The 22,357-nt window shown below is 43.8% G+C and overlaps 1 protein-coding gene across 1 annotated transcript in view; it reads right to left on the bottom strand.

The window, feature by feature from the left end:
• Positions 1-22,357, bottom strand: part of MYBPH (myosin binding protein H) — a 147,347-nt gene that overhangs the window by 90,121 nt on the left and 34,869 nt on the right. The window contains exons 3-6 of the mRNA XM_069238998.1: positions 10,794-10,961; positions 7,655-7,743; positions 5,298-5,493; positions 2,133-2,272 (exon numbers count right to left, since the gene is read on the bottom strand). Coding sequence (XP_069095099.1) covers positions 2,133-2,272; positions 5,298-5,493; positions 7,655-7,743; positions 10,794-10,961 — 593 coding nt within the window. The remainder of the gene's footprint in view (positions 1-2,132; positions 2,273-5,297; positions 5,494-7,654; positions 7,744-10,793; positions 10,962-22,357) is intronic.

The raw sequence follows: 22,357 nt of genomic DNA, 5'->3' as shown, positions 1-22,357 counted from the left end.
GGCCATTTGCCTTGCTTGCACCAGGGCTCATGGCAACCCTGCTACTCCACTGCCCGTCTCTGATATTTCTCACAACTTTATGCTCTTGCAATGCTTTTCATTTTTACTTTATCTTTATTCCTTACATTATTGCACCAATTCGTTAAAAATGAAGTGTTTGCTATAGATGTGTCATACAAAAAAATACATAATTTTCCCCATTTACTAAGAAGTAAGTATCCAGTAGAAATTTGACTGAATATGAAGTGGTACCATTAGGTATAAGAGTGTCAAATATAACACCTAATCTACTGAATGACACGGTGGTAGCCAGGAACACTGAGCTGGGTGTCAATTCTGTTCAGAGACTCCTGCCAGCCTTACGGGGGGGGGGTAAGGGGGGGGTGTTGCAGGAGCTGCCAGTTCTATCAGGCTTCCTGGACAGCCTGTGCTTTGACATCATTTTCTTGCCCGAGACACCCGCACACCTTGTTTTTGGCCTGGCCATGCTAAAATTATTGAGATGCTGGACGAGGTCCCAGCAATGACAGTTGATTCAGCAGCACATAATACAGACTGAACCTAATCCAAGAGTCCATTAGCTGATTATACCCCCTCCAGGACCAGCGGGGGGGGGCTTATAACTAGCTTGATCAAGTACATCGCCCTGCTGATGACATTCGAGCCTCCGTCCGCCGCGACTTTGTATCCAGACATCTTAATAGATGTACCAGTGCTTGCCCCCCACCAAAATTGTTGTGGTTATGGTACGACGGTTTAGTTTGTGGAATAGGTCATCCTGGGGGAAACATTTAGGCGCTCATTACGAGTGGCCCTCTAATTCAGGTACAGCCCTATGGGAATTATAGGTGTTCGGTAACACAGCAGCTCAGTAGAGTTTCCCCCAGAGATTTCACCTACTGAAAGCAGGCAAAGTGTCCGGGTGTAATGCAGACATATAGAAAGTGGTTCAATAAGTTCAGGTTCCACATGTTATGCACTAAAAACTGTAATTATTGTTTTTCCCTGCCTCTGGAATTACTGGAATCGACAGAAACATTTAACGAAAAAGTAATAGATGGAATATAATGGGACTCTTAAAGAGTGTTTCGAAATGAGGGCCTCAGAGATCACTATCTGACGGGCTGATAACTCCACACTGTATACCATCAGAAGAGAAAAACAGAATCACTTTTTTGAGTATTCCTTTTAATTCTACAGAAAAACAGCAGTAGGTTGTGCACACCTCGTTATTTAGGTACACACAATATCTATTCACTAAGGTCACAGAGTTATGTGTTAAACAGCTTTGAGATTCTGACCCTTAGATTTCATGACAGTTGAGTACCTCAGAAGGATGGATAAGGTAAATCACAGTAGCTTTTATATTTGGGCAATACGTCGATACCACCGGAGCACAATCAGTTCCATGTTAAACTTGTAAGGTCGTTGTTCTACTATCCTTTCATAATACATATCGTTAGTACTATCAATTTGCATAATAGTTTATTTTTCTCGGCATGAGGAAGCCCTACAACAGAGAGAAAGAAACGAGGACAGTTGAGCGGCATGTGAGGTGGGTGCAAAGTGCCCTGATCTTTGTCAGGCAGTGAAAGTCCAAACCTCATAAAAAAGGCATAGGTCCTCACTTGTTGCTTTACAGCTTTTACCACAAACTATGACAGAACATGTCTGCAGATGCTGGGAAGGTTTCTTATCCAGATTTTGTTCTGCTAGGAGAAAGCTTTTGATCAAGTGAAACGTGAACATCTAAAAAGTGCACCTGGCTGGTGTAGACGTCCCTAGGGCCTAGAAAGGAAGTGTGCTTATACATTTGTAAAACATCTGCATAGGACGTGTGTTTGTTGTGGACTACATTGCTGGAGTGGGTGTGGATACTGACGCTTGCTGTTTGTTATTGTCAGTGCATAAAATGGAAAAATAAAAGTGGCGGTACCCGGTACCAGAATGCCTATTTGCTTCTGAGACGTGTTGGTACTCACCAATTAAAAGAAGTGCCCCTCCGCCTCTCAAAATAAAGAAGTGCAGATGCACGGTACCTGCCCATTTAAAGTACTGGCTACAGCTTTACAATGTGGTTGGAAACATTTCAGTGACTATGTACAGTTGCAACCAGCGTTAGGGCGGCTTACCCCGGTCTTTTTGTCAGATTTCTGGATTGTGTAGCCCTTTATTTCAGAGTTGCCATCATCATCTGGTGGAGTCCACTCCAGAGCGGCGTTGAATCCCCAGACATCGACCAGCTTGATGCTTTTGGGAGGCCCAGGTCGTTCTTGAAAAGGAAGTAAAATGCTGATGTTTAGGGATAAAACTGTTTAATATCATGTGTTTGCATTATCATTTCTGTAAAGAACTCAAAAGCACATTTTTTAAAGTGGTTGTGCTAGTTTCACCTTATTGAATGAATTGTTTATTGTGTCCTGAGCAAACTCCTGCCCCACTCCTTCCAATTTACTAAAGCCGAAAACTAAAGCTTTCACTTGGGGTAAGAGGATCAGTAAGAAAGAACAAAAACAAACAAATAAACAAGCCCAGATGCATCAGATCGACCCTTAAACTAGAATCTGGTCAAAATCGCACCCAAACCACAGCTGGTAAAAGTCAGAACCTCTCCTTTGTATACCAAGCATAGATGCAGCCTTTTATATTCTATCATTCTGGTGTTTTACAAACAACCAAGGTCAATGTCACCTCTAAAAATTGGAGTTTTGTCATTCTCACTTGCGGCCTGCAACATCAAAGCATGCCTCCCTTAATGCCTCTGCCTAGTCTGGCTTGTGGACCATAGGAATAGAGAATTCATCAATAGGCAGGAAGAAGGAGCTGTGATGCTTTATTCCTGCTCTCGTAGTGTTGCCATTTCAATTGCACCGCCAGTGGAGATAAGATCCATATGTGTCGGAATGTTGGATGAAGCATGTTATCAAGGTATGTGCGGTGGTTTCCTTACATAATCATAAACGCCTGGAACACACCATGTGCAGATCAGGCAGAGATCACCAAACTCATTTCACTTAATACTCGATGCGATCACACATCCTAACCCACTTTGCACACAATGCTTCCAGTCTGCAAGCCAAATCTAGCCAGATTTCAAAGAAGCTCTCCACTGTCCTTTACCACTCTGGCAAAGTAGGTCTGAAAGCCAACTGGAAGACCTCTCAATACCGCAAGCCACCATCTTGTTCCACATGTTCTTCCAAAGATGACACCTTTCTCAAAATAATGTTCCCCAGTAGAAAAGCTTGCCAACATGCTTGGTCTGAATGAAATCACACAAAGACTTCTCTAAGATCCAAGTTCTGAATAAACTTGAAATGACAGACAAGGAAGCATATTTAATGGGAAAAATCAAGATGAGTTTGCTTCCCAAAAATAAGTATGACAGGATCCTGGAACTTAGTACCCTACTTTGATAAAGATTTAGACAAAGATAGCTTAAAAGTGTTGCTTTCCTATTAAAATAACTGACACCTCCATGTATCTCATGAATACAGGTGATAATATAGTGCTTGAGCAAATAAAATGCTTTGGAAGGAGCGCTCAACCATAGCTATGAATTTTCTATTCAGCCACAAAATGGCCTGAACGCCCACCCTACCATCAGAGCAGGGGCGCTCCTTCACAATGGTGAAGGAGCATCAACCCCCCTGCACCCCTCTCCCCCGGCTGAGCCAGGAGCTGAAAGATAAAACGATATTTCTGTATCGTTTTATCCTTCAGCTGCTGGCTCAGCCAGCAGCATGTGAAGGGAGGGGTGGGCTGGGCCATGGGAGGGGGAGGGGGAGGGTGGAGGAGGAGAGAGTGCACCTCAGTGAGCATGTGTGCTTGGCCAGTCGTCTGAGGCCAGCAAAACACGCTTGCGCACTTAGGTTTCTCCAACCCGGCTGTGCTGAACAGCCGGGCTGGAGAAACTGCACAAATCCCAGGGCAGTGTCTGAGCCACAGTCCAAGCCACTCAGACCACTCTAGACACTGCTTTCATATTAGGTAATGCATGAAAGTAGCACCAGGATTAATGGGGAGCAAGTGCTGGTTTCCCAGTAAATGCTGGGATACCAGAAGAAGAGGAGCGAGGCAGAGGGAGGCGGCAGCGATGGGAAGAGTATGTTTTTTTTAATTCCACCCCATCCCAGTCACTACTCCCCACCCGCTTCTCCCCTTGAGATTTGCGGCGGGCCACCGCTGCATCGGAGGCCATCTCATAAAGATAAATGCTTTGTTTCACAAGAACCAACCATTGGTCTCTGATAACCCACACTCATGTGTATTTCAACCAACAAATTAGGATATATGGAAAGAACATTTTATGCAGTGAGGAACTAACAGTTATCAAGCTGTGCACAGATTTTGGAGGTAGAGTGTTAATCTCCCTGGAGTGGAGGCAGGAACATCAGATACCTGGCGGAAGAGAGAGGCCATGGTAAAAGGAGAGAAGAGTAATGCACACTTGTGGCATGAGATGCTATTACTGGCAGGAGTCCCCTGCATCAGCAGCTGGTAGTGAGGGGTAGTCAGGGCCAGCTTTAGAGGGGTGCCACTGGTGTGGGTGCACTGGGCGCTGAGCTGGATGGGGGCACCGACCTCAGGGGGGTGCACTGTGGTTAGCAATTACATTAAGACTTAAAAGCACTGGATGCAGAGTTTCTTGTGCTCCAACTTTCAGGAAGCAATAAAAATGTCAAGATAAGACTGTGATTAATGTTCCTGCTAGAGAGAGAGATCAGAGTTGTGTCTAGTAGCAGTTTTGAATCACCATAAAGTAGTTCACAGGGTTATTATGCCTGCTCCAGAGAACAGATCTGTATTTTGTGTGGAATGCTGAGTGGATTAGTAAAGTCAGCCTTTACCAGCACTTTAAAACAAATGAAATGTCTGTGAAAGAGGGGATATGAAGTGATGAGGGGCATTTTAGCCGAGTGGTAGTGAGGAAATCCGAGAAGGATGTCGTGGTGGTGGGGTACCAAAAAGACTGTCGCAACGGGTGCCACTAGCGCAAAAAACAGCCCTGGTGATAGTGGTAAAGTTAAGGAAATGCAGGAGCTGCACAGACTTATAGTGGAAGAGAGAAATCTATGTAATAAAAGAAGGCATGTATAATACTGGAAGGGGGAAATCGAGGTCCTTGTGCTGTGCTGGTCTGTATTAAACAGGTCATTGCACTTTATGTGTTATCTTTCCTGTCACAATATACTAACTCACAATTGCATTTAAATACAACAGTCATATTTGATTGTCAATACTCAGCTCTTTCGGGATAATATTTTAGAATTAAGGGAAACATTAAGGTCCCTTACCAATAACTTGAATATCAATGGTTGCCTTGTCCTCCAGGCTGTCAATCTGAACAGTCACCTCATATTTTCCAGAATCCTTCCTTTCTGTCTTGCGGATGAACAGAATGGTGTCTCTGTCACTGTTCCGTACACTCACTTGCTTGGGATCCAAAGGCTGACCATTTTTAGTCCAGCTCACCTGTGGCCTGGGCTTCCCCTGTAAAAAATAGCTTGACATTAATATCTAGACACCTACTCTTGTTAAAATAGTGATAGTAAAAGAAATTAAAAGGAGACTGCTGCAAAATGTATTATGGAACATTTATGGAGGAAGGATATTGCTAACAATATACATGGCACAGTGGGATAATACAGATATGCTGATGAGTAGTATTCTCTTTCAAGAGGAATTATAGACTTGGAAACTCTTGCAACTATATGAGTGATGTGCAAAAAGTTAGAACCTTTGAACAACTCAAATATAGTCTTAAAAGCTTAAAATGCATCGCCTAATGAACAGAATAAACAAGAGCTACTGCTGAGGGTATTTTGGAAAAACCTGTCTTGTCTCACTAGACACTTAATATGGATGTTGAGCAACCACAACTACAAAAGCCAAACATTTATACATTTCTAAAAAGAATCATGGCAGCCCTATGAGCATAGAAGTAACCATACATCAACAAACTGAAGTTGATATTGAGCAGCACCTCCAACTGTATGTGCTACTCTCCACTGATGAAGGATAACTATCCTGAAACATGAGCTTATGTCTAGAGATACTCAGCACTGGCTGGACCAACCAAGGTGAAAATGATGGATTGTTTAATGGAAGTAAGTGTTAACCATGCACTGCATTTACCAGGATGCATTCGAGTGAACTGGGATGTCAAGGCAGTGTGCTCCCACCCTGTTTTTGAAGATGATATTGTATCCACATCACAGGCATTTTCTATGAATAATATTTTTAAAAATGTATATAGTTTCAGTTAACCTAAACTCTCCTCAACATTCTCAATTTTTTATTTCGTTTCTTCCTCAATTCTCATCATCACTTCCTCCACAATCTTCTTCCTTAATTGAAGTATCATCCCCTCCCATGCTCTGTGCTGGAATTCACCAAGCCTCAGGACATGGTATTCTGCTTTTCTCGCTGTATGTTCTCCCACTTGGAAAACTAATCCACAGTTTGGTATCAATTACTGACTTTACACATATACAAGCAACCTAACCCTGTCTCTCTGTTCTCCCCCACTGTGCACCAGGCAGAATCAAAGACCTCCTGGATCATATGCTGACAGCTTAAACTAAACATGCAAAAGTGACACCAGTCCTTTCACCTCAAAATGTTATCACCTGACCAGTAACCAAAGCCACAGTAATGTCAGTTTCTGATCATATATGTTAGGCCCCAACATAGATGCATCTGGCCACCCATGCCTTGCAATTCCGTCTCCATAAATGCACGCGCTTTACTTATTTCTTACTGTGAGAATCACGCCCTTTTGCTCCCTGACTTCTCCCTAAGCATGCCCCTTACTTAAGCAATCCTTTCACTTTACACATAGTTTCACCCACCCTCTTCCCGGCAGTCTGGTGACTCCACCTCAACTCATGCATTCTTTCCCATAAAGTCCTCTACTTCATAATGGCATCTTCAAGATCATGCCTGACTTCCCATACACAAAATATACGCATTAAGCTCCATGCCACTCTTCTTGCCCCCTCCCCTAGTACTCCACTCTACAGAAACTTTCAACTCCATAAAGTCCCAGTATTTGCTACTTCTCTATTGGTCTTGAAGCCTCACAATACCGGTCATCTATTCTAAACATCTTTATCCTCCGGCATTGTATTCGCTCTTCACCTCCCCCTTCTTACTTAGCATGTTCCACTTCAGCAGCCAGCTCTGCCTCTCACAGACACCTGTACACGTTCACCAGTAATGAGTCTCTGAGACAACCAAACATGCTTCTGCTAATGCTTCTTAACCACTGAAAGCTCAGTTGGGCAGCCTTATGGATCATTGCTTTTACTTTGCCTGGGGCAATGGAAAGGGGACCAAACATTATGCTAATCACTGTTGTCACTATTGCAATGAAACAATCTAGTTAGTATCCCTGTATCACATCCCCTCTGCATGGGACACAACCAAGCCGATGCATTATCCACAGCACAGTCCCATACAGATCAATTTTGGGTACTTCACACCAAGACCTAAACCCATAATTTGTACAGACAGATCACGACATAACCCTTGCGGTGGCTGGGCAGTGAAAAGTGCCATTTTGCACCGCTTAAGAGGTGCAAACGATGTTTTGCGAAGGTTGGTTACTCTACATGGTGGTACATAATCACCAGTCACAGACTGCTGTTACCTGGAAGGGAATGACCAAGTTCACGCCTTCACCAACGTGTCTTAAATATGTTTGCCTCAGGAATCGAGGAAGACGGATTTTGGGGCGATCTGTGGGGAAGAAACAAGACAAGCCCGACATTTTTGTCAGTATTATTTCACAGGCGCTAGTACGAAATAAAAATGTTAGACCAGGGCAGAGACCACGAGTTACTTTCGGAACAAGACATGCATTTCACAACTTTTGGGTCCCGGCTTTGTGAGAAAACATGTTCGTGCAACACTTTACCTAGAGCTCCAGCTTTGTTTTCTTTCAGGACTGCTAAAATTTAGATGTGCGCGACCGATTTCTAGCTTATAATTTCCCAAAGGCGCATGCTGGATGGTTGTTTTTTTTTCGTAATGTTCACTAAATGTGTGGGAGACTTAACGCGTTTTGTACGTTTCCCAACACCTACAGACGTTCATGGCACCCCCAGCCTCGTGCTTAGTTAACGACGGGGTATAATGAGGAATCCAAATGCACGTGGATATGGCCTTGACGTCAGGACTTGTATCAGTCGTGTAACTTAACCAATACCTGAGCTTAAAAATACACAGCCATATGTGCCAGAGACTATGCTGACAGAGAGTGATGAGCCGCGAGGGGAGGGGGCGCGATGAGGGGCTGGGCTCGGGGCTCAGAATGAGGCCCTGAGAAGCACTGCTTCCGTCGACGGCGCCCAAGGACCTCCGTGGGCTCCACGGGGCAGAAGCGGGCCGACGAGTAACACTCCTAGTGGGTAGAAACCCTCAGGCGAGAGGCTAATGGGACAACATGTCTCATCGGCAATCTAAGTGCGAAGACAAAATGTTAGGCGGGTTTTAAGTGCAGCACAGGACACTGCTGGCGAGGTGAGACGTGGATGGCTGACAGGCCCAGATGGCCGGTATAACAGCTGAGATAGCATGTTCTCCCCTCACTCCATAACTCGCCTCTGGGTGTTTTTTTCTGCTGCTAACACTTGCCCTTATCAGTCTAGGGGAAAGCGGAGAAACCCAATGCCTGTGAGTGAGCATTCCTCCCGGGGGCTTTGACTGACGTCGTCCCTCTGATACAAATTCATTATTATGCACTTAGCGGGGTCGATATGTTGTAGGTGTTTGCACTACACAACTGCTGCAGCCCGCAAGACGTCATTTAGAGGTTGCCAGGGGTCGCAGCCGAGACCCCTGGTACTGCATTTGTGACACCTGGCTTCAGAGATGGCAAATTCAGTGCCAGGAACACAGTGGCAGCCTGTCCTTGTCCTTATGGACATCAGTTGGGGCTCCACTCCAGGGGCAGCTTTAGGGCGGTGCGAGCGGTGCGGCCCCACCGGGTGTTGACCTGGATTGGGAGGCGCTGACCTTTGTTTAGCAATAACTTAGAAACTTGCCATTTAAAAGCACCTGTGGAAAAGTTCCTTGTGCGTTCAGCCTTCAGGAAGCAATTAAAATGTCAAGATACCTCTTGTGATTAATGTTCCTGCTGGGGAGAGAGATGGGAGTTTTGTCCAGCAGCAGCTTTGACTGGCCATAAAGTAGATTAAAGGACTAATATGCCCACTGCAAAGAACAGAACTATATTTTATGTGGATAGCTGAGTGGATTAGTAAAGCCAGCCTTTACAAGCTTTGAAACAAATGAGTGTATGTGAAGGGGGGGTTATGGAGGGATGAGGGAGACATTTGCAGGGTGGTAGTGCGGGAATCCGAGGAGGTGGTCATGGGGTGGAAGGGGTGCCAAAAAAGACTATCGCACAGGGCGCCCCCAGCATTAAAGCCAGCCCTGCCCCAATCTCTTTGTTTTCTGTCAATTTTTTTATTACACTAATAGTGAAAAATAAAATATTATTCACTATTAGTGTAATAAAAATGTGAATATGCCCTTCCATGGCCCCAGGGGTAAGTAAAAATGCTTTTTGATCCAAGTTGTGTGCGTGCTTGCAGGTGAGAGAGTGTGTATGTGTGAATTTGTGTGTATGTGAAAGTATGTGGCGGTGAACGAAAGAGGAGTCAAAAGGTACGTGATGTCACTTATGCTACCCCGGGCATTTTGGTAAATGACGCCCATGGAAGACAGTGTTCTGTGCAGTACTTTATGACAGAAACTAGGCATTCTTGTATTAGAGAAGTCCAAAAATAATTTGCAGTATTTATTTGTTTTGGGGACCTGCTGTAAATTAGTTTCAGCAATGTCAATACAATATGAAGCTCTGTAATCATTGTTTTGTAACTGTTAACAGGCTGTCTTTCTTTACCTGAACAGAAAATTGAAGTACTTTTTGAGATGTTGAAACCTTTCTAAGGACACTTGAATAATTTAGAACCTAGAGGTATTTAATCCACACACCACTATAGTGTACTTAATTTTTCAACATTTCAGATGATTTTAGGCAGTGCTTAATTTGTGCTTGTTGTTTCCGGTGCTGAGCACCAGCACTTATTTATGAGGGCCGGGGCTTACTCTTCTTCCTCGAGCATTTGCTGCGAGCAAAAATTACATATGAGAAAGACGGATGAAGGGAAAAACGAAAAAAACGTAACAAAGAGAGAAAGTAGAATGCTGTGAGAGTGAGCTGAAGGGGCACATAGTGGCTTTAAATGGATTGGAGAGGCCCAAGATGGCTTCGGGATTGCACCGCCTCAGTATTCCGTGCTCGCACATTTAATTGCTGCAGCCGTGTGTTTGAGGAGGGCTTTGAGCACCGGCACCTTTTTATTTACAAAGTACACCGATTTTAGGTCCCCGTTTTGTAAAATACCTTCAAGAGCAAAAACAATTGGAAGTTGACGCAATTGTATCCACTTTTATTGTCTGTCTTCATGATGTAGATCTGTTGAAGTTCAGCTATCTACCACATTTCGTCCCTGGCACAGAAAGTAGATTGGACGAGTTTTGGGAATTCACCTCACTTCCTGGCACCCATGGTCACGTTCGCTCCTGCCTGGCGAGCACACGCGGTAGGGGAACTTAGTGGGGAGGGGCGTTGCGCTTATGTCTTTGACACTGGGCCACAATGAACAGAATTCTTTGGCTGGATTGAGAAATGCAAAGCCCGAGGTCTATGCAGCAGACATGCAGACGCAGCACAGCACACAGGAGTCGTGCAATGCGAGGAATGGACAGAAGGCGTTTACCAACAATCTCTCTAATTGGAACAGGTTGATCCAGGACAGCTGGCACGCTGGCTCCCCCACGGTTTAGTGCCTTCACCCGCACAAGAAGCTTGTCTCCCTGAGTCAGGTTCTGGATGTTGTACCGGTTTGATACACATGGTTCTTGATTTACAGCCACCCAGGCATCAGCTGAGGAGAGACAAACGTGTATTTAAGGTTAGTACTACAAAGCCCTTCAATACAAAATTAAATATAATACCTGTGTACATGGAGTTAGGAATAGTTTTATTGTACATGTAAAGGCACATAAAGATTCTAAGGACACAGGGGTGTTCTGTCCAGATGTACTGCTTGGGTGTGTGAGTAACATAACTCAGAAACATAGCATAACATAGCTCAGAAACATTAAACACTTTGCAGCAAGCCTCACACTCCATACTTCAATGTGAGAACAATGCTAAGCAGAATATAAAGTACTACATTAAGAGCATCCTTTAGCTTTACAAAAAGGTCAAAGACAGTTAGAAACAAAAGAGGGCTAATGACAGAGGAGCTGGGCCGGGGAGAGAGGAAAACAAAATGCAAAAAGGAAGACAGCCATGTGCACTCAAAGCGTGCTTAGTATTTCATGATTTAGGAAGCGTCAGATTGTGAACTTTGAAACTTGTGGGACAAAATGCCTACCTCCACTTGGACTGAACAAGTAACCAAACTGAGTAAGCCCATGAAGAATATGAAAAAACGAAGCATAAACGTTGCGATTTGAAGCACAAACAGTGGCCTAACGAAACTTGTGGGGGACCCTGCATGGTACACGGAGGAGCCCCCATTCCGGACTCAGTCAGGGGCTCTCGGGCCAGAGTACTGTGCTAAGGGGGGCCTTGGAGCTTGCCCCTCTCGCACTGCCCGAGCTGCAGGGTCCTATGTTACGCCACTGAGCAGAAGTATCACATTAATAGGTTAAAAAGTCAAAACTTCAGAAGAAGTGCTAACGAAATACCCCAGTACTGGCATATCTGGCAAACATTGTCCTCTCTGTGGTTGTCAGGGCATACCCAGCACCATGCAACTTTGAAAATATTGTGGCAAAACGATGTAATTTATGCATTTTCTCCCTAAAAATTGGATAAGAGTTATATTTATTATGGGTAAATTAAACTGTGAAATGCAATATCATATAACTTATCGTTTTTCAAAATATATGGAACACATTTCATTTTCCATTCTTGCCCTTCTAGGTAGATTGATAGTTATACCCAATGACTGATAAGGTAACAGATTAGACAGCAGGTAAGTTACATCAATCTTATTTATTAGGCTTCAATAGCAGTGATAGTATACATTTTATACTATGAATATAGATGACGAAAAGCCTTCAATATGTCACGAAACAGCCAAAGCAGTAAAGTCTGCATGGTACAAAGACCACACAATCAGCAACCACGCTCCAGAACTCACTGAGTTGTCTATAAAATGCCATATTAAAATATATTTCAGAACATCAGCCAATTCGGCCAGGCATCCCTTCACCAGTTTAAAAAATGCATACAATTAGAAATGTGGCACACATTTTTAATTTTGAGTAAATAAACTCATTCCCAAAAAGTAACGCCTACCCTATAGTTAAAAAGACAAAACATTACTGTCCTTGAGAATCCGTTTTCAATTCCCAGTAAATACGTTTGTTTTATAGACATCACTGCCTTGTTTCGACCAAGATTTGTAATCTATTGTAGTGTTTCAGTAAGAGTCCAGCGCTTTCGTAAGTAATACATGTATATTACTGTCATGCATGGACAACGTCTGCCTTGCATGCCCCTTGAACATGATCATCAAATACCAGGGTTTGCAGATTTATGGAAGAAATTGTCATGCCCTATTATGGAAGTGACAGAATATTATTCAGATTGATCACAATATGCTGAGGCTGTGCCTAGTATTACGCCAGGTGTAGACAGACCGGAGCGATACTAAAATGTTACCTGAAATGCCCACAATCTCTCATGGATGGACAATTAATATGCTAGCCATAATGCTGTGGGGAATGTCAGTCATATATCAAGGATGGACCAATATTAGGCCAGCCAGAGCACAAACATTGGCATGAACTGACACAACATGTCTGATGTGGGCCATTATTATGCCTGACATGGCCTTAATAAGCAAGAATGTACACAAAATTTCAGGTTGCCACTATTTTGTCACAGATAGCCAACAGGTCATCAAGAAAGCTCATTATATTTGAAGAATAGACCATTATTGTGATAAAGATGCCCAAAATCTCAACAAGAATGCTCACAATATCTGAAGGATGGCCCTATTATGCAAGAGGCTGCCAGAATGCCTTTAAGAATGCGCACAATATTTGAAGGATTGGCCACTATTCCAGCAGGGATAGCCAGAATGCCATCAAGAATGCCCACCACATGCCAAGGACGAACAACTATTATGTCACGGAGCAACACTAAAAGGTTACCTGGAATGCCCACAGTATGTCAGGAGTACACCATTATTTTGCCAGCGATAGCCAGAATGTCACTAAGAGAAATGAGAAATGTATCTAGGTTTCTAGCAAACCCCGGCCATCCTACTACCTCTGGCCTGTGCAGTTGTACATTTCTGAGCTGAGCAACATCTTCACAAGCAATCAGCAGCTCATGTTCTTTTTGATTACAGCGATGAGATCACAGTGTACGGAACACTTTATTAGAGTAAGCTGCCATGCAAGCTCCTTGAAGGATGTCCTACCATTCATCACAACTTCTAATGAAGCATCCTTACTAGGGCGTTTTAATCAGTGAACATAATATTGTCAAAATTAGTTTAATCTCATAAAACACAGCATAACACAGCAGGAGATATTTTACTGCATGCTGTACACAGGACCGAACACCAGCCCTGAGAGTAACTCAGCCATCTTGTTACACTGGATAGGAAGCACAAGAGAAGACCATCTTCTATGATGGCCACATTGTTTGAGCCACAGGAATAAGATATTCGTCAACAGGAAATACTGAGGTGTTCCGGGTTGCTGAATGGCAGAAATTGTAATATTTCCTAAACTATCTTCCATTGTCACCGATCACCAGGGTCTGCTGCACTATACATGGGAACACAGGAGCCAAGCTGGGCCCTTAGCAGGTAGAGAGGTAGGAACTACACCTTCTCGATCAGAATGCTAGAATTCTAGAATACTATATTGATTTGTACCAAGAATTATTCAAGACACCCAAAAAGCAAGTTCCCCAGATCAGTAATCATAGAGTATCTGCATTAAATAAATCACCATGCAAATTCAAAGCACACCTTATTCTCAAAGCATGGGAAGCCTTGAGAATGGACGATAATGTGCTGCAAGTGAACTTTGGAACAAGCCAGAATGGTGTCACTGACAGAACAAGTGTTACGATCTAACAGAAGAATCTCCAAGAGCTGATTGCATTTAAGGAGGTGCGCACAGTAATCTGCATATAAACACATGCAATATTTCCCTGTGACAAATGTACAGAAGTAACGCGCACTGGCAGCATAGAAACACGGCCCGTGAAAGTCTCAAGGAACAATGATAACAAGAAACCGTCTTAAAGGAAAAGTATGGGGCGCCACACTGGACAAGATGGTAGAAGGCAAACTTTTAAAAGGAAACACCACATCAAGCGCAGGTTCCGCTCTGCTGCGTAACTCTGCATTACTGGACGAGGAATATAGGTGGATTCAGGGGCTGATGTAATGACTATACTTGTCCTATAACCATACACTTTCCGCCTGAGGGTAGGAGCAGGGTTACAGGAAACCTTTGAATGCCTGGAAATCAAAATAATGCGCGAGTAATAAAATGGAAATGTGTATTTCCACATGTCCGTTTAGCTTTCTCTAAAAAGAACATATTTCCCCAGTGGATAAGTCATTTCCCTGCAGAACTATTAAGTAAAAGGTGTTACTTCACTAGCATTTACTAATTGTGCGTTCCAGTAGGGGATACTTCTGGCAAATTGAATACCAGTTAATGTACACAGTCATGAGGTTTCACCAGTGAAGTCGACGTTGCACGATGGGCAGAGGAGAGGAATGCAGTTCCTTTACAGGATAGCAAGTTTTACTATATTCCTGAACCTTCAACTGTAAAACCCACATCCCTTGCCCTGCCTAAAAGAATGTGTAAAGTCCATCATGCTGGCAAATTCTTACATCCCATTAGTGAATGTAAAATTCTACCAGCCCTCCAACTCTGAATCTAGAGCTATAATGTACTGGGGACTGTTTTTACTCCTAAGTGAAATATAGATGGACAAAACGTAAGTGAATCACACCTATAGTGAATAACTGAGTTCACGTTACCTGAAGTCAACTTAGCTCTTTACAAACTGGTTTGAGCCACTTAAATCCTTCATACCTTTGGGCTCACTTTATCTGTGATCCCTAAATTTGGCTTGGTCAGCTCTCCTAATTTCATTTTAAAGCATCAGCTCCTTCCATTGTCCTCTCCACCCTTCCATCTCCCGGCTTCAGCATCTGTGCTTTCATTATTTGCCTAAAATTAGATCATTAGATAATGTTTTTTGCTCTTTGTGCTCGAAGGGAAGCAGACTCTCTTATTTTTGTCCAAAAGCAACCCCATTGTTATTTGTGAGGTCTGCATGTTGTCCTGGAGGCATAGGAGTGTGAGAAGCCACACCTGCTGCTGGTGGGAAGGAGCATCTATCCCTTACATTGGCAGCTCCTCCTACTTGGTTTTGTCTTTATGAAGCCATGCATGTTTTTTAACTCCTGGTGTTCATGTATTTCATATATGGAACTACTGGGAATGGTGTGACCTTCAGGAATCTTTTCTACTCCTGGTGTTCACACATCTCCCACAGAGGATTTTCCTGTTCCTGAGGTTCACGGTATTCACACATGGGAAATCCTTGCTCCTGTCAACCGTATTTCACACAAGGGATATTAGTGCACTTACCATCATTTGCCTCATTAATAGCACATTACAGCTATTTGGGTCCGTGTAGCTGGCATGGTTGGGACCAAGTAACTGGCATGAGCTTGGACCGATACCCACACCCACCACTCACAGCAAGAACCCCAGGATCATCATTGATAGCAAACTCAACATGACTGCCAAAGTCAGTGCTGTCACTGCCTTGTGTTTCCACAGCCTGAAGAGGCTGAGGAAGATTTTCAAATGGCACCGAATCAGCATGTGTAAAGCCATCACCCACCCCCTGGTAACAAGCAAGCTGGACTAAGGGGACAACCTCTATGCTGGGATCAACAAAAGAACTCACCAGAAGGGCTACAGAATTCAACCTCAACAATTGAATCCACTTTCATAAACCTTCTAGACACATTAGCTCACCAGGACTCTTACATGCAGAAAGCACAAGCATACAGAAAAAAAAGTTCTGGCGGTCCAGCCTTCTCCTACATCATGCCTAAAGCATGGAAAGACTTGATGCCTGACATAGGAGCCTCCTCCTCACTTCTTGAATTCCACAAGAAGCTGAAGACCTGGCTTTTAAAGTAGTACCACTAGGTCCTAGGTTTGTCTAGGCTCACACTTGCTCAGCACCAGGATACTCTCCTGGGTGAAAGATCGCTCTACAAATGTACATAAAATAATGTAACAGAACATAACATAACAGAATATGGTGGTCCTTCCTACTCGTAGGGTCCCCATATTTCACACATTTCCTTCTCCTGAGGTCCATGTAAGTCACACAAGGAGCATTCCTAATATCAAGATCATTGTGTCTCTTACAGGGGACTATCCCAGCATTGCTGGACTGGCCAGCCAGGCAAAGGAGGCTGGAGCCCGAGGAGGCCGGTTTTGACAATTTAAGGCTGGTTTCAGCCTCCAGGAGTGGTGATGCACATTACACAATCTCTGCGAGAACTTGAAAGAGTTGCTTCTTTTGCTTTGAATTTCTGGAGATGGTTTTAATGTGCATTAGCACTTCTGCACATGGAAAATTAATTTATATTTTTTCCAGGGCTGTTTTAAGTGCCCAGGCACCCAGTGCTTAATTTGTGCTTGTTGTTTCCGTTGCTGAGCACCGGCACTTATTTTTGAGGGCCGGGGCTTATTCTTATGCCTCAAGCATTTGCTGTGAGCAAAAGACGTACGGAGGAAGAGAAAAACGAAAAAGCATCACAAAGGGAGAAAGCAGAAAGTTGCAAGAGTGAGCTGAAGGGGCAGGGAGTGGCTGGAAATTGAATAAAGAGGCCCGAGATGGGTTCAGGATTACGCCGCCTCAGTATTACGTGTTCCCACATCTAATTGCAGCAGCCACGTGTTTAAAAAGAGGGCTTTAGGCACCGGCACGTTTTTATTTACAAATTAAGCACTGCAGGCACCTCTTTGATCACTCACGGATGACACCAAAACGCTTCCCACCTAGTTTTACAACAACAAATGTAGCAACATTCCAATTGTGCATTTTAGCCTGTACCCGTAATGTGCTTCTGCGTCCCACAGTAAGGTATTGTGTTGTCAGTGCATTTATAGGATACCCACTACCCCCTGACTGTACTGTGTGCTGCCACTGTAAAGCACTTTAACGCCTCATTAGGGGTGGTGAGCAGCATATAAACGTGATACAGTATAGAGCTGCATGGGGCGAATTTATGACTGGATTTACGATTAAACGCTTCTGATAAGTTAACGCCCGGAATGCATTAAACGAAGGCAGAACGCATTTACATCTATATTTGGGCTCCCAGCTTTACGAGGCAGTGTATGTTGCACGAGCCCCCTCTGCCCCTTCCCCTCAGACGCTGATAGCCTGACCGCGTTTTTATCTCTTCGGAGTAAGGCAAGTTAAAACCGTCCGTGCTGACCCGCCAGCCAGGCTGCTGCACAAACTGCAGAGAGTGCACATTGCGGAGGCACATTTGCTGATATCTGTCAAGACGTTACAGCGCCCGCACACGGCTGCCTATTAAGACAAGGGTTAAATTTAACGTGGCAGCTATGATTCACAAAGCTGTCCATGATGTATGGCCCGTTTATATCCGGAGCCCTGTTCCAGCGCGTGCCACCGGCTGCGGCGCGTGCGCTGCGCAGGGAGATGCTGCTCCACCGACCGAATATCGAACCCAGCTCCTTAGCTTCCACTGCAAACTCTGGAATTAGACACCAGCATGATATTGGTCTCCTGATTCTCCAGTTTGTCAATATTCTGAAAGTATTTGACAGCCGCCTGCCGCTTTTGCTTGGCTGTAAAATAACATGCTAAATGTAAAACACTCTAAAAATGCATACAATGTAAATTGCACTCATAAGATGTCTCATTTGGTCGAAATTCACATTGCAAAGTGTCACCTTTGGAAAGTTCACATGGCAAAGTGTATCGCAGCCCACTTCTGAGGTGTACAATAAATAATGCTATGGATAAAGGCTTTCTTGTTATGACTCTCTCAGTTAACTTAATTCTTGTTAAATACAATTTACAAACTTGTTTAGGTTCAAACTAGTTTGTGGAAGTTTTAAATCTGAATAGGTTCATCAACATAAAAAGGTTGTTAGAGCATCTGTATCGAAATAGGCCCTGTCTTCTATTTTGTTTAATTGTGAAATATCGTGTGCAATAGGAGGCCAAAGGAAGTGGACCCGGATAGGAGAACATGATAGCATAGGTCACTAACAAGGCCAAGATACATGGGTGGGCCCAGATGAACGCTTCTAATGTATTATAATTGGCTAGAGTAAGTGTTATATTTGGAAACAAAAGCATATTTGATTGTTTACCCGGCCGAAGGAATAGGCCAGAATCACGTTGGTTGATCCATAATAGCCTGAAAAGGGGTGACTGGAATGTCCCAGTTTAATATAAACGTATGGATATAAAACCTTTAAAGTATTTCCACTCATGTTAGGAAAAGGTAAGTTATCTTAGCTTTGGCTGATATATAAGTAACATGTTGCATCAATGGCATGGTGCGGTGCCACTAAGTATATTTACAGGTGACTTCATATAGCAACTTTAGAAAGGTATCAAAGAGAAGAGAGGATAACATCCATCTCTGCAGGATATTGAAATATACGTGCAAACATGTAGGGCACTGGCATTTTCTGTTGAGAGCCATGATATCCCCTCAGATGCTCGCCAGCATCCTTAGCCTTCAAAAACACACACAAAAGAGATCCTACAAAAATGAAATGCTCATCGCCAAGGTCTCTTTACAGAGACAAACAGGGTTCTTACGAGCCTGGTGGTCACTTGACCACCAGACTTGTGGTGGCGGTCAGATCGCCGCCAATGCGGCGGTCGGAGTGCCACATTATGAACACGGCGGTCGTATGAGTTTCTAAGTGGGTCTGTAAGTGGGTGCGTGAATCTGTGTGTAAGTCTGTGAGTTGGTGTGTGAGTGTTAAGTGGGTCTGTGAGTGGGTGCGCGGGTGTCTGAGTAGGTCTATGAGTTGATACATAAGTCTCTGAGTGCATCTGTGAGTGACTGCATGAGTTTTTCAGTGGATCTGTAAGTGAGTACATGGGTCTCTGAGTGGGACTCTGAGTGGGTGTGTGAGCCTGAGTGGGTGCATTAATGTCTTTGTGGATCTGTGAGTGGGTGCATGAGTGTCTGGGTGAGTCTGTGAGTGAGTACATGAGTCTCTGAGTGGGTCCATGAGTGGGTGCATGAGTGATTGAGTGAGTCTCTGCGAGCGTCTGTGAGTGGGTGTGTGAGTGTCTGTGTGGGTGTGTCAGTATCTGTGTGAGTGACCCGGCCACAAAGTAACCTCACCTGTCCTTTTATTTAACAAGAGTCCACAGCTTTCATAAAGTATCTACCCAAGTGGGGTTCCTTCTATCTCTTTGGGTAAATGTCCAGTATATATTCTATACCACAGCTGTGCAATGTAGCACAAGAAAATGTCACCAGTGACCTTGTGTGCGTTTTGGCAACATGATTGTTCCTGGTGCATCTTTCTCTAGAATTCTGTGATAACATGAATCCTTTTATAGTGAGGCCAACACAACTACAAAGATGTAAATCCCCACCAAGCCAGGGTCCTTACTATTATCTATATGAGGTAACTGCTTCTTTGTTTAGTGGAGATGTCCTCATATTCCTCAGCATCAAGAATGTGCCACCAAAATCAGCAGCAAACACACTGGGAGGCCCTTTGGTAAGGTGTTCATCATCCAGGCAAAATGCGGGAGGACCTTTGCATACCACTGAGGTCGACGATGCAGGGCCAAGCGGACGGAGCTTCCAGGTGATTTGCACATTTGCATACTCATAGCAATTTAAAGAAAGAACCACGGACTCTGCTCTCACCTGGAGAGAACAAGAAAGAACCCACTCGTCACAGTCGTATACAGATGGCGTTCCAATAAATCAAAGATGCATTCACCTCCCTGAAGTATTTCAGATTTTAATAAGGGAGGGAGGCATTGTTGCCCCCCTCCCTGGGCTGATCTCGGCCCTGGGGACCCCATCCCCCAGGGCCTGGCCTTCATTCAATAGGGGAGCGGGGGCAGCGTGGCCCCCACTCATGGGTCAATTTTGGCTCTGGAAACCCATAACCCAGGTCTCGGCCATGTCTCCTTGATGCCTGTCAGGGCACCCAGTGAGCACCGCGGGGTACCATGGGGGAGTCTGAATGCCCCATGGTCCAAGCCGGCTCTCCCCCTCCTGCGAGAGCTGGCGTTGTTCCCATACACACTGAGAGCAATCCTTTCGTCTTTTTCCCTGCCTGCATCTCTGTGGGCAGGAAAACATATGAAAACTCTGCTCCCAGCAAGCAAGTACTATTTGACAGCTCTGGCTTCCTCAGAGCAGAATTCATGCTTGATCTGACTTGGCAGAACTGTAGTATCTTCAGACGGCACACCATTATGATGAATCCTCTGAAAGCACAGAGATCTCTGCTTGCCTGACAGAGATCTGTAAAAATAATGGACTGTCTTCTGCACAGGCAGCAAAATAAATCCTTTTCTGTCCTTTTGGACCAACGAACCAGCCAACTCTCCATAAGTACCATGTTTTTTTTTGACCAATCACAGACTTGACTTGACAAAGAAAAAGACAACTAGCAGTTGTTGAACCATCACATTTGAACTTTAACAGAGCCTCACTGCACATGCATTATTATTAAAAGACTGTCTTGCCCAACATCTCCAATTTAATCAACAGGAAACTAGTCAGACACTCTTTCAATGTAGACCAAAAAACATTGATCACACCATTTAGAGAGTTATCAAAATGCACAGACAAATACCAGAAGCCTTTCATTGCACAGAGATTTCAATCTACGGCTCACCCCTTCTTTCATTAAAGAACTCAAATCGTTATGCCTAGAAAGAGAGACAAAAGATTCGAACTTTTTCTACCCTCAACAAAAAGCTACAACCAAAAATGCACTATGGATAATCACCACAAAAACTACACCCATCGCTCTTCTAACAGTCCCCAACAAAACTACATCTCTACCAGACAGCTCCTCTCCTAAAGTTATACTCCAATCCATTAAAACATCCATCATGCACACCTCAGTCAAAGATGTCCCTTTCATAAAGCACACACCCATAAAACACACAACTTCTAACAAAACAACCTCGATTACTCAAGTATAAACTTTCAAGGGTTGACTCAGGCTTGGCAAGAGTATGAAGCAACTGTAACACAAGTTATTCAATAATCATATCCAGAGGTTGCACAATTCACCTTAAAGAAAGCCAAACTCGTCTCAAAGTTCCCCTCTGCAGAAATCACAATAAACAATTCGAAATCATCTGTCAGTCTATGAAGAAAGCATGTGCCATGCTGAATGACTACCAACAATTATACAAAAAATGTCAAATGTCTTAATTGACAAAATGTAAAAAATCCCAAGACGACTCTTCCCAAGACCTACATGTGTTTTGTCGATGAAACATCTTTGGCAAAACATTGTATACCTTCAAAGCACCCCATCCAAACACCTAAACACACTTAGTAAACGAGAATAGACACCAAACCTTCCTTTGTGACTAGCACAACTTCCATCAGTGGCTCTATCATATTTGTACAAATCAGAATTATTCCAGTCACCCTCAAGTAAGTCATCACCACACCTATTAAAACAAAAATACCCTCATCCTGTACCTTCCCCAGAAAGTACACACCTATTGCCCTTCTAACCACTGTATATGTCTTTATTTATTGTACTGATTTATAAGCGTTGAGCAGTGACGTAATTTAAAATTATGTGTCCACCACGCCCTGCAGAATATGAAAAGGTGCCCTGAGTCTCTCATATCTCAAGAGACATTACTTGACCTTGGGCCAAATGGTTGGGGGCGCCCTGCACCGCAGTGCCTGCAGGGGCCTGCATTATGCAGGCCTGCGTTATGCCCCTGAGTACCATAAAATGCTTTCTGCTACTGAGGCATGCAGCCAATTTGGAAAAAAACGGTGAATCCTAGCTAAGAATGCTATAACATTAGAAAACATGGTCCTAGCACAGTAAAAACTAAGATCATTTACAGTCTTTCTCAACCAAAGGAGCAAATTATTCCACAGATTGGGAAGTAGGGAGGGAGAGAGAACGAAAAGAGACGCCTCTCCTTTAAATATGGAACATTTCGTTGGCTTACATTTCTCTGAGG

Source organism: Pleurodeles waltl, chromosome 6 (genome assembly GCF_031143425.1).
Source record: "Pleurodeles waltl isolate 20211129_DDA chromosome 6, aPleWal1.hap1.20221129, whole genome shotgun sequence".
Taxonomy (NCBI): Eukaryota; Metazoa; Chordata; class Amphibia; order Caudata; family Salamandridae; genus Pleurodeles; species Pleurodeles waltl.
Note: the sequence above shows the minus strand (reverse complement) of the source record. Positions and strands in the feature narration are given on the sequence as shown.